The following is a 14,718-nucleotide window of genomic DNA, read 5'->3' as shown; positions in this document are numbered from 1 at the left end:
TTTCACATCACGGATAGTGAGCACTTATTTATATGGTGCGACTTTAATGGAGGTTTAAGTCTTGTTCATTATGGTGAATGGAACTCTATGATAATGCAAAGTGCACTCTGTTGGTAAAACTGAATGACGTGCAATATTTTGACTATCGGGTGGTGCTGTAGTGCAGTTGTGCTTTCTTAAATACCTGTACTGTACATAGTTGTAATGTGAAGTCACTGAGTATTTGTCTTTTTTATGTTCAAAAACTTTATTGAAGTAATTATTGTTTATCTTTGTGTTTGTTATTGCAGTAGTCATTAAAACCGGAAATTTGTTCTTGAAAATAGCTGTTGTGAGTTAATTTGTGGGATTGTGGGTGTTCTGGACGAAGTTAGTGTTTTCATGGGTGGTGGGGTGGAGGTGGTGGCCACGTTAGTGTGCGCGGGGGGGGGCACGCAGAGGGTTTCGCCCGGGAAGTAAATGACTCTAGGACCGCCACTGAATTCAGCCTGAGTTCATGAGTTAATCCTGAGTGGACTTTATTTGTATATTGTGTGCGTGTAACGCAAGTGTAATTATTTAGTGTGTTGGTGGTCTGGCTAGGCCCTGCTTCCTCTAACAGAGCAGAAATGGAGGCTGATAATCAGCAGTGAGTTACTCCAGTTCATTGGCTGAGAGCTCTTTGCACTGAGCTCTTCTGATTGGCTCATAAAGATGTGGGCTGGTTCCCTCCACCTCATTTGCTGATTTTATGCACATTTATTTTTCGCTGCATAAAGTTGTATTATCACATTTTTAGCCCAAGTGTGACTTTTTCATGAACTCAGAAAAACCTCATTTGCTGTGCAGAAAGTCTGAAGGTGACATCCATCAGAAAATGCAGCTGTAATAAACGCATAATTTAACAAATTTGCTCTGAAATACGAGTGTTTTAGGCAACACAACTTACCTGATTTGGATGAAAATGGATAACAGCAGTTGGTATTTTATAGTCAGGATGTGGAAAACTAAACAGAATGAAACAAAATTAAAGTACATCCGGGTTTGCAGCCACGCTTCCAACTGGAAGCAGAGGCACGTGCTGTGGGCTCTTCTGGAAACAACCTCCGGGCTTTCGTTGGTTACCCACGTTAAATAAAAACCTCGACCTCCTGTGTGACGCCACTCAGGCAGGTTTCTGCCTGTTGTGTCAAGATGTGCCCGCCTCCTTTAGCATCTGTGACTTTCTCACCATTTTTTTTTAACCTTCCTGTTCTGGCCTCGTGTGGAGAACTAAGTTTTGTGAAGTTCCTGTTTTGTCCTTAAAGATAAACGAGGCAGCGTGAAGTCATCACACATTACCATGAGCCTCCGTCAGACTGCGACCTGCTTCTTCTTCCTCAGTCAGTAAACTTTTATTTTATTCTTCTACAAATGTCTTTAACGATAAACGGACGAGTGGACGACTTGTTTCATTTGTCTACAAAGCAGCTGCTTGTCTTCTTCACTTTGAGGACGTTGTGAAGTGAAGTTGATTTTAAACATCTACCTGATGATTCTTCAACACATTGTAAAGATTTAAATGTTTAAACTTTACAGATCTGATTAATCAAACATTTTATTTTACCTAAAATGATTTCAACAAACGCACGTGTAAAACTTTTAAAAGCTTAATTGTTCTGAACAAACGTAGACTTTGTAAATTTCTTTTAAATGTTCAGTTTGCAGTGGAATTATTAAAAGTAGCAAATAGTTTTTTTAATTTGCTACTTGATTTGAAATATTTCGTTTTTTTGTCAGCATTCTTCTGTAACTTCACAGAAAACTGAATTTTTAAGTTTTATTTTAAACAATGAATAGAATATTTTCATTTTTTACAAAGGCGAGGAGCACAAAGTTAGCAGCTTTTTGACTACAAAACAACTTAAATATAACACTGTTTTATTGTTGTTATTATTATTAGCTGGTTGCTGTAATCACCGTTGGAAATAACTTGTTGTGAAAGTGTATGGACACGGACCCACAACAGGGGGCGCAAGTGAACGGACAAAGGAATAAGTCAAACTCCAACAATTTAATGTTGTGAATGTGCACAACTGAAACAACAGACAACACAATTTGGTACAGCAGTCAATTAATCAAGGTGACGTGTGGGCAGGCTCGAGGATAGAAGACACCTGTCCAGAGAAGAGCCGGATCCCCACACGCTTTCCACCACCAACGGATCTGGAGCGCCCCGGAGCCACCAAGCGTAGAGTCCCCAGGTGGACACTGCCTCCGGCTGTCAGATCGGGTACTGCTGGCAGAGAGAACAGACAAGTGATGGTGGGTGCGTGAACACCCAGCAAACAGTTTGAAGAGGGTGGGAAACACCTCCACCTCTTAATCACTACAGTCCAGAGATACATGCAGATACTGCTGTTATACTTAAATAGTCACCAATCCGAGGAGCGGAGTACGCCAACTCCCCAACACACGACTATTCCTCTCGTATAATCAGGTACATCTGCAAAATCAACGTTACACACACACACAGAAGTAAAGACGTACAACTGTTGTGTCTTTCCCAGCCTGAGCTGTTTACCTTAATGGTAGACGATTTCTCGGCAGTGAGGTGAAGAGGCTTTTATGGCGAAGTGATTTCAGAGAAGATGAGTGACAGCTGGTGCTGTTGATGAGGGACAGCTGTCACTCCCAGTTGTTCCGGTGCCCTCTCGTGCCTGAAGCCCGCACTTCAGGCAGGGCACCCTCTGGTAGTGGGCCAGCAGTACCTCCTCTTCTGTGGCCCACACAACAGGACCCCCCCCCCTCAATGGGCGCCTCCTGGCGCCCGACCAGGTTTGTTGGGATGACGGCGGTAGAAATCGGCCAGGAGGGCCGGGTCCAGGAAGACCTCTTCACCCAGCTCCTCTTCACAGAGGAAGCTCCTCTTCACCCAGGAGCGCTCTTCGGGTCCATAACCTTCCCAGTCCACCAGATACTGAAACCCCCGACCCTTTTGACGGACGTCCAGGAGCCTGTGCACGGTCCAGGCAGGCTCCCCGTCGATAATCCGGGCAGGCGGTGGCGCCGGTCCGGGGATGCAGAGTGGTGAGGAGTGGTAGGGCTTGACGCGGGACACGTGGAAGACAGAGTGAATCCGCAGTGAAGCTGGATGCTTCAGCTTCACTGCGGCTGGACTGAGGACTGAGAATGGGGAAAGGTCCAGTGAATCTGTCCTTGAGTTTATGGGATTCCACTTGCAGGGGGATGTCCTTGGTGGATAGTCAAACCTCCTGCCCGGGCTGGTATGCAGGGGCCGGGGAACGCCGGCGGTCTGCATGGGCCTTGGCCCTCGTCCGGGCTTTCAGCAGGGCAGAGCGGGCGGTACGCCACACCCGACGGCACCTCCTCAGATGGGCCTGGACCGAGGGCACCCCGACCTCTCCCTCCACCATTGGAAACAATGGGGGCTGGTACCCCAGACACACTTCAAACGGGGAGAGGCCGGTGGCAGATGAAATTTGGCTGTTATGACCGTACTTGATCCAGGCCAGATGGTTACTCCAGGCCGTCGGGTGCGCGGAGGTCACGCAGCGGAGGGCCTGCTCCCAATCCTGGTTCGCTCGCTCTGCCTGTCCGTTTGTCTGGGGATGGTACTGTCGCGGCTCGTCTTTAGTCTTCTCAGGATGTCGTCTTTTAGATAACACAAACTAATTGCAAGTGATATGCTAGAAAATGACACAACACTTTAGAATAATTCAGCCTTAAGCAAGATAAAATGCACAGAGTTTTTAAGTTTATTTAAGCCTTCGACACAAAGCTTAGACAAACTGAGTCCTCTAGAGAGACTGAATATGACAACCGCGCTCGTCTATTTATTGGAGACCCGCGGGCATCGCTCCTCCTTCGACTTTTTTATTTATTTCATTCCCAAGACATGGTTTTCTATTGGAAGCGTCCTCTAGTGAACCCTAAGCAGGTGTTAGGCCATTATTTCAATGTGACAAACGCTCCCATTAAAACATGAAGGATTTACAACTGATTTTTTTAAAAGACCTTCAGCCACAGGTGCAGCTGGCCTGAGGCCCCCTCCGCACGTGGCCTCAGCCACACGTGCAGCTGGCCTGAGGCCCCTGCACGCGGCCTGCGGGAAAGCACCTAAAAGGCCTTGGAAAGCCCCTGACAGACTAAATGACTAATAGAGCCCTTTTTTTGGGTTGAACACCTGCTAGTTCAACCAGAGGACATACAGTTCGGATCAGGACACTTGATAGTTCATCACAGTTCAAATATGGACCTAAAAATTCTTCTACAGTCCGTCCTCTGGGACTCGAAAGAGTCCCATTACATCAACTATACTCTTGGGTTGTTTACTGACAAGACATCCTCATTTGTGCATTGCAATATAAAAGAAAAACACAGCACTCGACTTACTGATAACTCTGGTGCGGATATGAATATCAGTGATACTTCACACGGTAAATATATTGCAGTGCAGGTGAACCTACATACTAAGGCACAAGGTGAGCAATTAGCTGGATTATATCAACACAAGGTGACATTCAAACATTGAGTTTTGGTGTAATTCAAGGCACTTAAAATGGCCACATAAAACAAGTTACATCAACCTCTTAATCATGGCAAAGTAAAGGCTTCACATTGACATCAGTGCAACCAATCATCTTCTGGCATCTATTGACTCACTCAACCAGAGGCTCCAACCCATTATACTTGGTTCTACATATTATTTTGTTAAAGCATCACACATTTATTATTTAAATGCATCAAATAACCCCTACGTTACCACTATTTAGTCAACCAATCAAGTAACTATTCTAAGGTTAGCGCAGCTATGTCTAGTTAAATGATAAACACAATAAATGGTTTCCCTTCATGTCCGTCCTGAAGTCATTTGCCTTAGTCAGTCGTATAATGGTTTTCATTATAGGCCATTTCTCAACATTCTCCACTTTGTTTTTCTTCTTTTTCAGCTTGTTTTCTAATGCCCGTTTTGGCCAGACACCAAATTTAGGCAATGCATGTCTCTTGAGGCATGCTATAATTTAAGAAAAAAGGGGTCCCTATGGTGCATCTTTACTACTAAATCTACAAACACGCCGTGTAAGGGTCCCCTTTTTATAACTTTGCAATGTGATATCTATGTGTATGCATTTAGCTTTATCTGTGTTACGCAGATGATGGTAAGGACAGACATTTACCCAACTTTCGTTACTAACATATATCCTTCTTTGTTTTATTTACACTCAGATTTCTGAAACCAGTCCGCAATTCAAACTCAAGAACCAAGATCATAGTCCGTGTTCAGTGCCATTACGTCAGTCCGCACTCCTCAGCATTTACTCAGCATCTGAAGTTTTGGGAGAAGTTGGGGAACATGGGGAGGTTGGCCTTTCAGGGGTAGTGGGGGGAGGATCAGGAATTCTGGCTTTCAGACAGTCGTGCAGTTCTCTGATGGATCTTTCCAGCTCCTTGTGCTGCTTGGCCAGGTTGTACAGGGCCCCCAGAGAATTCTTGCCCACATTCAGGGTGGTGGTGGCCAGCCCTAGCTGTTCCCTTTCCATATGCTCCATCATGCAGGCTAGCATGTCCATACTAGACTGAAGACCACACAGTTGAGTATGGAGGCCCTCCTGAGCACAAGAGATGTTGGCATTGTCACGGTGTATCCTGAACAGGTATGCAGCTGTCTGACTTAGTTGTGGCATGATTTCCTCAAATAGCTCATGGGGAATGTGATTTGTGAGGGGCAGGAGCTGCTCCAAGGTTTTTGGAACAGACTCTTGTGGAAGACGAAGCTCTCGAACCAAGATTGCCATGTCCTGTGGGGTGACCATGACCAGATTAAGGTTGTGCAGTCCAGGGGACAGGAAGTACAAGGGGGAAGGCATTTCGTGTGTGGGGGGAGTATTGTTGATGTCGCACAGGCAAGTGGGTGGGACACTCTGGGCATTTAGCAGCCTGTACAAAGCTCCCCTCTGTCCTGGTGGTGAGTTCGGCTAAGGTCTACCCCTGCTGATCCTCCTCCAGAGGTACTGGGCTGATCAGAATATCTCTCCTGCCTTGGGGGTGGAAAGCTGGGGACAGGTCCTAGCAGTGAATTGGGTCTAGGATGCACTCGGGCAGTTGCTGCATATGGCCGACCTTGGCTGCCTCCCCTGGAGGGTATCGTTGCCACTGGCACATGTGACTGTCTCCATGGCATCTGCGGAAGGGGTGTGTTCCTGAGTCCAAAGGGTCCTTCAGGTGATGGTGGAGTCCTCGGGCCGACTCTTGCTGCAGGCAGATTCTGTGAAGCCGTCATCGCCAGGTGCTGGAACGATGAAGATCCTTCTGTTGCCAACTGGTTTAGCTGCTGGATGGAAGGCGGCTGTGGCGACCAATCATGTCTCGACCATCCCTCCTGCATATCCTCTTCTCCAAACAGTTCTGAGAGTCCAATCAGACTTGATAGAGGCAGATCAGGCATAGGTCCCTGATCAGGGGAGTCTGGTCTCTCAGCCATACTCCTGTGTCCTAGTAATATACATATACGTTCATTATTACAGCTCCATGTCATTCTTTCAGATATTGTCTATCCTATCCCTCATTTTTGTGGGTGCATGTGTGTGAATGTAAATGTGCGTGCATGTCTTCTTCCTCGTCTACAATATCACCAAGCACGGTCCATCCCAGTCCTCCCTATCTGGGGTGTACGCCACAATATTAGGGAGCTGGGGGCTGTCGGGGAGGATAATTGGTATTTCATCCATTTCCATATATTCTGGTTCTCTGTCTGTTTCGTTTGTGCTTTCTTCTAGGGCTCGGATGGCTAGCAGTGGGAGCTGTCCTACTGTGGATGAAATCAATTTATTGACCAGAAATTTTATCAAGGGAATACCACAACATATTACCAGCAAGACCGCCACCCCTGTTAGTGCCAAGATTACACCTATCTGGTACAACCAGTCTTTCCATGATATCCACCCTCTCCTTAGAGTCCCAAACAGTGAAAACAGTGGGCCAATATTCATTCCATTCCCTACAATGTATCCAGAATCGTCAGTTTCATTTCTCCCTCCTATGGAGTTACTTAACAGTTCTTGTTGCATCTCCTCAAGTGTGATTAAGAGCTCTGTCAAATTTCCGTCTTCCCCTGTACGCATGGGAATAGCTGTGCAACATTCGGTGGCTTTGATCATAATACAAACTCCTTGTTCATCAGCCATCATCATCTCAATAGCTAATCTATTTTGCATTGTCATTAGCGAGGTGGCGTGCAGTTGTTCGGTTAAGGCTCCTACTGCTGCCAATGTCCAGTTCAGGTATCTTTGTTGATTATACCACAAGTAATTAATCCACTGCACCTCCTGGAACCTAGAACGGATTTTTGGAGTAACCCCGAACAGAGCCAATGCCCATCCCCATTTATCCGCATCTTCATCTGCTTTAACTCTGCTACTGTCTATGGCTTCTAACTGTCGGGGTATCCCTTCTGGTATCCCGTTTCTTACTGTGATGTTGTAGTCTGTTTTAAACGTCATTATTCCTCTTTTCTTACGAAGTTTCTGTGGCATGGGTTGTATTGAATTTGGCATTTCAATTACTGTTATAGCTCCTGTGAGCATCACAGGAGCACAAAGGCCCTTCCAATTAGGGGACAGCGATGACAGGAGTTTCCTTCTTTGTCCGCATATCCAAAAGATGTCAGCTAAGGGTACCGTTCCCTTAGCTAAATTTGGAGTAGATACCCATGAAGCATGGGTGAGATTCAGTCCAATTACCGACCCCCCTGTGGCCGGTACTATTTGTTCACACTGTATGCCTGCTGCTGGCAGGGTGTGACAGACGGTAATGTTCCATGCTGTTTTGGCCGGTTTGTATTCTTGCTGCTTTTGCATACACTGTATGTGGTGTTTTGGCTGGGTCGTCCCTACCTGCCAATCGCTTATGTATTGTGCTACTAAGCCTTTAGCTATACAGAATGGGTGTATCATCCCTTTCTCTATTTTAATCATAGGTGGAACGGTTCCTTCTGTACTTAGGGGCACTGGACAAAGTTTACTGTCGGCAGCATATTTTTCATCACCTACTGCCATTTTCATAACACATTGTGTATAGCATTCTGCTTGGTCTGAGTTATGTTGGGGACTCCTATAACAGTTGTTGATATCAGGTAGGGGTTTAGCCTGAGGTATCACACCTTTCCGGTGACAGGCTATGCAAGGCTTTTCACTGATCTGCCTAGCCGAAAATTTCAACCATTGGTAAAATAAATTGGTCTTCAACCCTTGTGTGCGGGCTAGGTCTGTACTGGGATCCCATCTCCCTAAGTGACTGCTTGTTTCTAGGCTTCTAATTGTCCTCTTTTTCCTTGGTTTGATTTTTACCCATTTTGTGGCTTCATGTACTGTAACAGTTACGTCTTGCTTGGTTTCCCTGCATCCTCTTTTATCACAAATTACCTCTATGTTGAGTGTTCCCTCCTCTTCACATTTGATGCTAATGGCTTCGCCTAATATGTAATCCCCCAGCTTTCCCTGTATTCCTATGTTCTTGTAGGCTTTTGATTTAATGTATACCAAATTATATGTTTTTCCTGTGTTTAGAATGCCTTGTTTAGCTGCTATTGCGGCCATGGCCACGGCACAGTCCGTTGTATGTTTTGGATGTCTATTTTCTCCCATACTGACCACCAGTAGTACTGTCAATCCCTTGAATAATTCCTTAATCATTGCTCTGATGACTGTTGAGATGTGCTACTAGATGTGCTACTAAGTGAGCCGTCACTAGATGAGCTGTCACTAGGGATGTGTGGTGTATCTGTGCTTTGTCTGGGTTGTACTTCCTGCGGTTCTTCTGTCGGTAAATCTACTGAGTTGCTGTCCGAGTCTGATGTCTCCTGTGGCCTGTCTATCTGTCGCTCTGTATTTCTGTCTGTCTGTTGGCCTACGTCTCCAGTTGTCTCTGAGTCTGCATCTGAGTCTGTCGCTGCTCTATCTGGCAGGGATCCACTACTCTCTGAAGCTGTGCGTCGTCTTTGTTCAATCAGTCTCTGTGAGCGCCTTGGCCGGTGTTCGCCTGGCTGCAGGGAGGCGTGGCCTTCCCTCGGTGCTTCTTCTGGCTGCAGGGAGGCGTGGCCGTCCCTCGGTGCTGCTGTAGGGTCTCTGGCTTCTCCTGCTTCCCCCCTTGGCCCGGCGGCTCTGCCAAGACGAGCTTGCCGAGGCCGCAGGGGCGCTGGGCCACCAACCCTACAGCAGTGGTTTAAATGAAACCAAGTGTCCTTACCGTCTACTTTGACTGCTGTACGTGAGGCAAGAATAACTTTAAAAGGACCTTCTCGGCGGGGCCTGTCCCACTTCTTTTTGAACACCTTGACGTAAACCAGATCACCAGGCTGGATGCTCTGATTTTCGAGTGGAATCTCTGCTTCTCTGTCTTCTGTAGCACCTTTGACCTGCAAAAAGATAGTTTTGTGTATTTGGGTTAACTGTCTCAGATAATTATGCCATTCGTCTTGTAGCTGCTCCAGCGATGGTCCTTCGTAGGGTCCTCTCAGGTATGGAATAGGCATCGGCCGACCTGTAAGAGCTTCAAATGGTGTCAAATGGGTTAGTCGGTTAGTTTGTGAGCGCATTGACAATAAAGCAAGCGGCAACGCATCCAGCCAGGTTAGTTTGCCATTGCTGTCTGCTATGATTTTTGCTAGTTTGTTCTTTAAAATGCCATTAGCCCGTTCCACCGCCCCATTTGATTGGGGGTGATAAACACACCCAAACTTCTGTTTGATACCCAATTGTTTGAATGTTTCTTGTGTAACCTTGGCTACAAAAGCCCTACCGTTGTCAGATGAGATAGTATCTGGAATGCCAAATCTTGGAAAGACGTCTCGGCACAAGAATTTGGCTACCGTTTTATGGTCTTGATTTGCAGAGGCTACTGCCTCAATCCATCGGCTGAATCTGCATATCACTACCAAAACATATCTCATTCGTTTAACTCGATTTTCAGCTCCCATGTCTATGAAATCCATCATAAGATGTCTGAATGGCCCATCAGGGACCGGAATGTGGGCTAAAGGGGCTGTGAATGATTTCCGGACATTGTACTGTGCACATACCTCACACTCATTCAACAAACGGTCCACTGTTGCTGCCATATATGGTGACCACCAGACAGCTTTTAGTTTGTTCATAATTTGGACTCGCGAACAATGATCGGGTCCGTGGGCCCAAATGATTGCATGTTGTAATAAATTGGTGGGTAACACAAAATGTCCATGACTACTGCGCCACAGCTTGTCCGCTGGCCCCTGACTGCGTGTCTCAATAGCGCCTCGTTTAACCCACATTCGTTTTTCTTCTCCACTGGCCCTACTTTGAGCCACTATCAGTGCGTCAAGTGAAACCAGTGGGGCACAATCTTGGATGGTTAGCAGGGGAAACATATTTTCTCCTTGTGCTCCTTTGCGAGCTGCGTCATCTGCTAGATTGTTACCTTGAGCTATGATGTTATTATTCTTTTGATGACCTGCACATTTAATGATGGCTACCTCAGACGGTAATTGGAGAGCTTGTAACAGTTGGGAAATCGCTTCTCCATGAGTGACAGGGGTGCCATCTGCTCTCAGGAATCCCCTTTGTTTCCAAATGTTTGCATGTACATGACATACGCCATAAGCGTAGGCTGAGTCTGTGTAGATATTAACACGTTGATCTTTAGCTATCTGGCAAGCCATAGTTAAGGCTTTGATTTCTGCCAGTTGGGCTGAACAAGGCTGATCAATTCCTTGGGACTCCAGTAATTCAAAGGTTTCGCCATCCGTGTTTAGTTTAACAATCCCCATACCCGCATGCAATCCCGCGGCATCCCGAAAGCATGAGCCGTCCACGAACAGGGTTAGATCTGCATCTATGGCATGATTATACAAATGTTCTCTGGCTCTCAAAAATTTCTCTGTCTCTGCCACACAGTTATGTGGAGTACCATCTAACGGTGTGGTCAATTTGGTGGCGGGATTCACCGTGTGACAACGTTGTATTGTTATTTCTGGAGCGGACAACACAACTTCATATCCAGTGCGTCTAGCTTGTGTTAAGACAAAACGTTGACTGGTTAGCAGGGCATGTAACTGATGCGACGTGTACAACGTTACTGCATGTCCCATGATTATGGATGATGCTTTTTGAAATGCAAAAGCAGCTGCTGCTAGACCCTGATAGCATGGTGGCAATCCTGTTTCAATGTTGTCAAGCTTTGTACTATAATAGGCCAATGGTTGTTTTCCTTCATTTGTTTCCTGCATTAGTACAGCACAAGCATATCCAGTTTTTTCAGTAACATACAAATGGAAAGGTTTCCCATAATCTGGGTTACCTAACGCGGGAGCAGATTGCATGTCTGTTTTTAGGGCCTCAAAAGCTCCCGTTGCCTGATCTGTCCAGACGAGGAGAGCTGCATTGCTTGTTTGCCCCACTGCTCTAATCATGGCACGCAAAGGTGCAGTTTTTATAGCATAATCACAAATCCACGGCCGACTGTACCCTGCCATCCCAAGGAATGAAAGCATCTGTCCCACTGTTTGGGGTTTGGGAGCCTTGATTATAGCCTCCACTTGGCTTGGGGCTATACATCGCGTGGTCCCACACAACTGTCTTCCCAAGTATTCTACTTGTTGTTTGCAGAACTGCAATTTGTCCTTACTTACTTTATGACCTCCATCTGCCAATGCATGCAATACAATTAATGAATCTTTTTCACACTGTTCTTGAGTCTCTGATGCAATAAGGAGATCATCCATATATTGCACCAATGTACTGGGTATGTCAAGGTGTTGTAAATCTTCAGCCAGGACTTTGTTAAAGATGGCTGGGGACAGGTTCAGTCCCTGAGGTAGCCGTGTATACGTTAGCTGTTGTCCCAGAAATGTGAATGCAAACAAATGTTGTGAGTCTGGGTGCACAGGCACACTGAAATAGGCTGAACACAGATCAATTACTGTGTACCATTTTGCTCCAGCAGGGATGCTTGATAGTATAGTATGCGGATCAGGTACTATAGGTGCATCCATTTCTATTATTGCATTGATAGGACGCAGATCATGTACCAGCCGATACTCTTTGGTATTGTTTTTAGGGATAGGATAGATAGGAGTATTGCATGGGCTTGCAGTTTTTATTAGAACTCCAGCTGCCATTAGTCCCTTAATTACTGGTTTTATGCCTTCAATAGCCTGAGGTTTTAATGGATACTGCCTTTGGTGAGGCAGTTTTGCTCCCGGTTTTACTTTTATTTTTACTGGTAAGGCTGTTTTTACTAGTCCTACATCCGTTTTGCTTTTGGACCACACCACTGGTGGTATTTGCTCTAACAATTTCTCTTGTTGGGCCGATAACACCATCTGTCCCTCTGGTCTAGGATTGAGCTCCACTTTTTGAGCTATAGCCTCATCATTTACTTTTAAATTAATTCGTATAAACTGCTGGTCTTTTGACAGATGTACTTGTGGACTTTCCATGTTTTGCCATTCTTCAACTTCTGAGGCTGTCTTTACCATTGGATCTAGGTCATGGGATTCGTACTTTTCTGAGACTAAAAGGGTCACATGAGGTGTGGCATTCGGCACTTGATACCATTGTTGTTCAGCTGAAGTTAGCTTGACAGAAGCTGCGGCCCCTTGGGGGCCTAAATAAATTTCTGTGGTGGTTATGTGAAACAGCCGTTGATTCATCAATGCATCCCAGCAGCATGCATAGTCAGTTTGTTCTTGTTTGGCGTCGAACATCAGGGTGACATGTAAAGGTAAACTAGGTGTACATACTGCTTCATAGTGTTGTTCTGCCCAGGGCTTCCATTTTTCCCATTCCAGTTGAAGATTTGAATTTTCTGGTTGTAACTTCAGCCAGTATACCATGGGTTGCACAGGTCGGACCTTGTTTTCCATGTCCATAAGCACCATAATGTTGGCGAGTGCTTCGTCGGGAAAGTGTATTTGCAGTCCTTGATGGGTACACACTATCTGGGTTTGTAGCTTACATAAAATGTCTCTTCCCAGCAAATTCACAGGTGTATTTTGTGAGTATAACAGGGGTGCTTCAATTGTTTTTCCTGCAATCGTTACAGGAAGTGGGCGTGTAAACGGTATTATTTGAGTCTTCCCAGAGAAGCCGATGGTCTTAATTACAGACCCAGAGAGGGGGAGATGAGCGCCCATTTTCCCTATGCAAGAGTATGTTGCCCCTGTATCCACCATGAAAGGGAAATCTCTGTTTTGTATATTAACAGTGACGGTTGGCTCTTCCTTAGGTATCATCGAAATAGCCAATGCCACCGTTTCCCCCTCTGTCTTCTCTAGGCCCCCCTATTGCCAATAGGCAGAGGGTCCAACCCAAGGTCGGGCCGGACAATTTCTCATTCGATGTCCAGGTTGTCCACAGCTCCAACACTCATTAGAGGGTTGATCCCCTATTGGGGGTGTTGGTCCCATAGGCGGTCCCGCTTGACTGTTCCTGGGAGCTGAGTTTTGGAATCTGTTTCCAAATGAAGGTTGGCGAGATCCTCTTCGCCACCCTCCTCTTTGACCTTGAAAGTTCCGTGACTCTCCTCTCCACCCATGACTGTAGGTGGGTCCATTTCCGGGTGTGCCAGTGCTATGGTAGTGATAGTGATGCTCCACTGGTGCTGAGACTTCTCCTGCAGCAGTGCTCCCTGCTGCTCCTTGGGGGCTCTGTGTGGCTGTTACCACAGGTGCCTGTATGGTGGCAGCAGTGTTTGCCGTAGGGCCTAGGCTTGCTGACTCAGAAGGAACAGGGGTCATCATTGGTGCCTGGGTCTTTGTTTTTTCTTTCTTGACTTTGGTTAGCTCTCCCAACTGCATCTGCACCAATTTTTTCGTCAGGGATTTTGCTGCATCTTCTTCTTTTTGTTTTTCTTTCTTGTAGATTTCAAGATGGTGACAAATATGCTCAGAGTATAAAGCCCAATTCATTTTTGATAGTCCCACGACTCCATCTAGGGCTTTCTGAACCTCATCTGGTAGAGCCTTTTTTACAGTTATTTTAAACAGGATTTCAGTTGCTGGAGAATGGTTCCATGCATTTCCTGTTTCCTCCACCCATCTCTTCTGGAATCGGTGCAGGAACTTCTTTGGGCACTCTTCAGGTGTCCACTCCTCATCATCCAATTTAGAGGGATCCAAGACCTCAGGGTACTTTCTTCTCAGTCCTTCCCACATGGAGTTTCTATAGCGATTAAAGGGGACTTCATCATGTTGATTAGTGCCCATCATTTGTGTTAGTCCAACCTTTCCTGCTAATTCTTCAGTGTCATGTTTTCCCATGACATGCATTAGCAAGGCTTTTATGTCACCTAAAGACAAGGTTACCCCTGCAGTGCCTTCTTCTAAGGCAGTTATCCATCTCCCAGCTCCTTGGGTGATGTCTGGCAGCCTGTTGGCCAGCCCCACCATGTCTGTCCAGCTCCATGGGGTATACACATGATGACCATTTCTAACCACCAATGGGCATATGAGGTCTTCGTTCTCCTCTTCTTCTGTGCGGACTCCATACTGTCTTCCAGATCGAGTGCGACTGACTGGCTCCAGGCAGTCCATCCAGTCGGTTATATTCTGTTCTAAAGCCGCTATGTCTTTGGCTACACATTGTTGTCTTTGCCTGAGTCGGGCCTCTTTTGCAGTCTCAATGATGATCTCACCAGAAATTTTCGGGTGGGTGGCTGTATAATGTGATTCCCTTGATTGGGCGTCGATTGTTGTAATATTCT

At 46.1% G+C, this 14,718-nt stretch overlaps 1 protein-coding gene across 3 annotated transcripts in view; it reads left to right on the top strand.

The window, feature by feature from the left end:
- The first annotated feature begins 1,289 nt into the window (after positions 1-1,289).
- Positions 1,290-14,718, top strand: part of LOC117511890 (CMRF35-like molecule 5) — a 74,335-nt gene continuing 60,906 nt past the window's right edge. For all 3 annotated transcript variants that reach the window (XM_034171809.1, XM_034171810.1, XM_034171808.1), the window contains exon 1: positions 1,290-1,361. In XM_034171809.1, coding sequence (XP_034027700.1) covers positions 1,322-1,361 — 40 coding nt within the window. In that variant the 5' untranslated portion in view covers positions 1,290-1,321. The remainder of the gene's footprint in view (positions 1,362-14,718) is intronic.

Source organism: Thalassophryne amazonica, chromosome 6 (assembly GCF_902500255.1).
Source record: "Thalassophryne amazonica chromosome 6, fThaAma1.1, whole genome shotgun sequence".
Lineage (NCBI taxonomy): Eukaryota > Metazoa > Chordata > Actinopteri > Batrachoidiformes > Batrachoididae > Thalassophryne > Thalassophryne amazonica.
The sequence above is the reverse complement of the archived record's forward strand: the minus strand, read 5'-3'. Positions and strand labels throughout refer to the sequence as shown.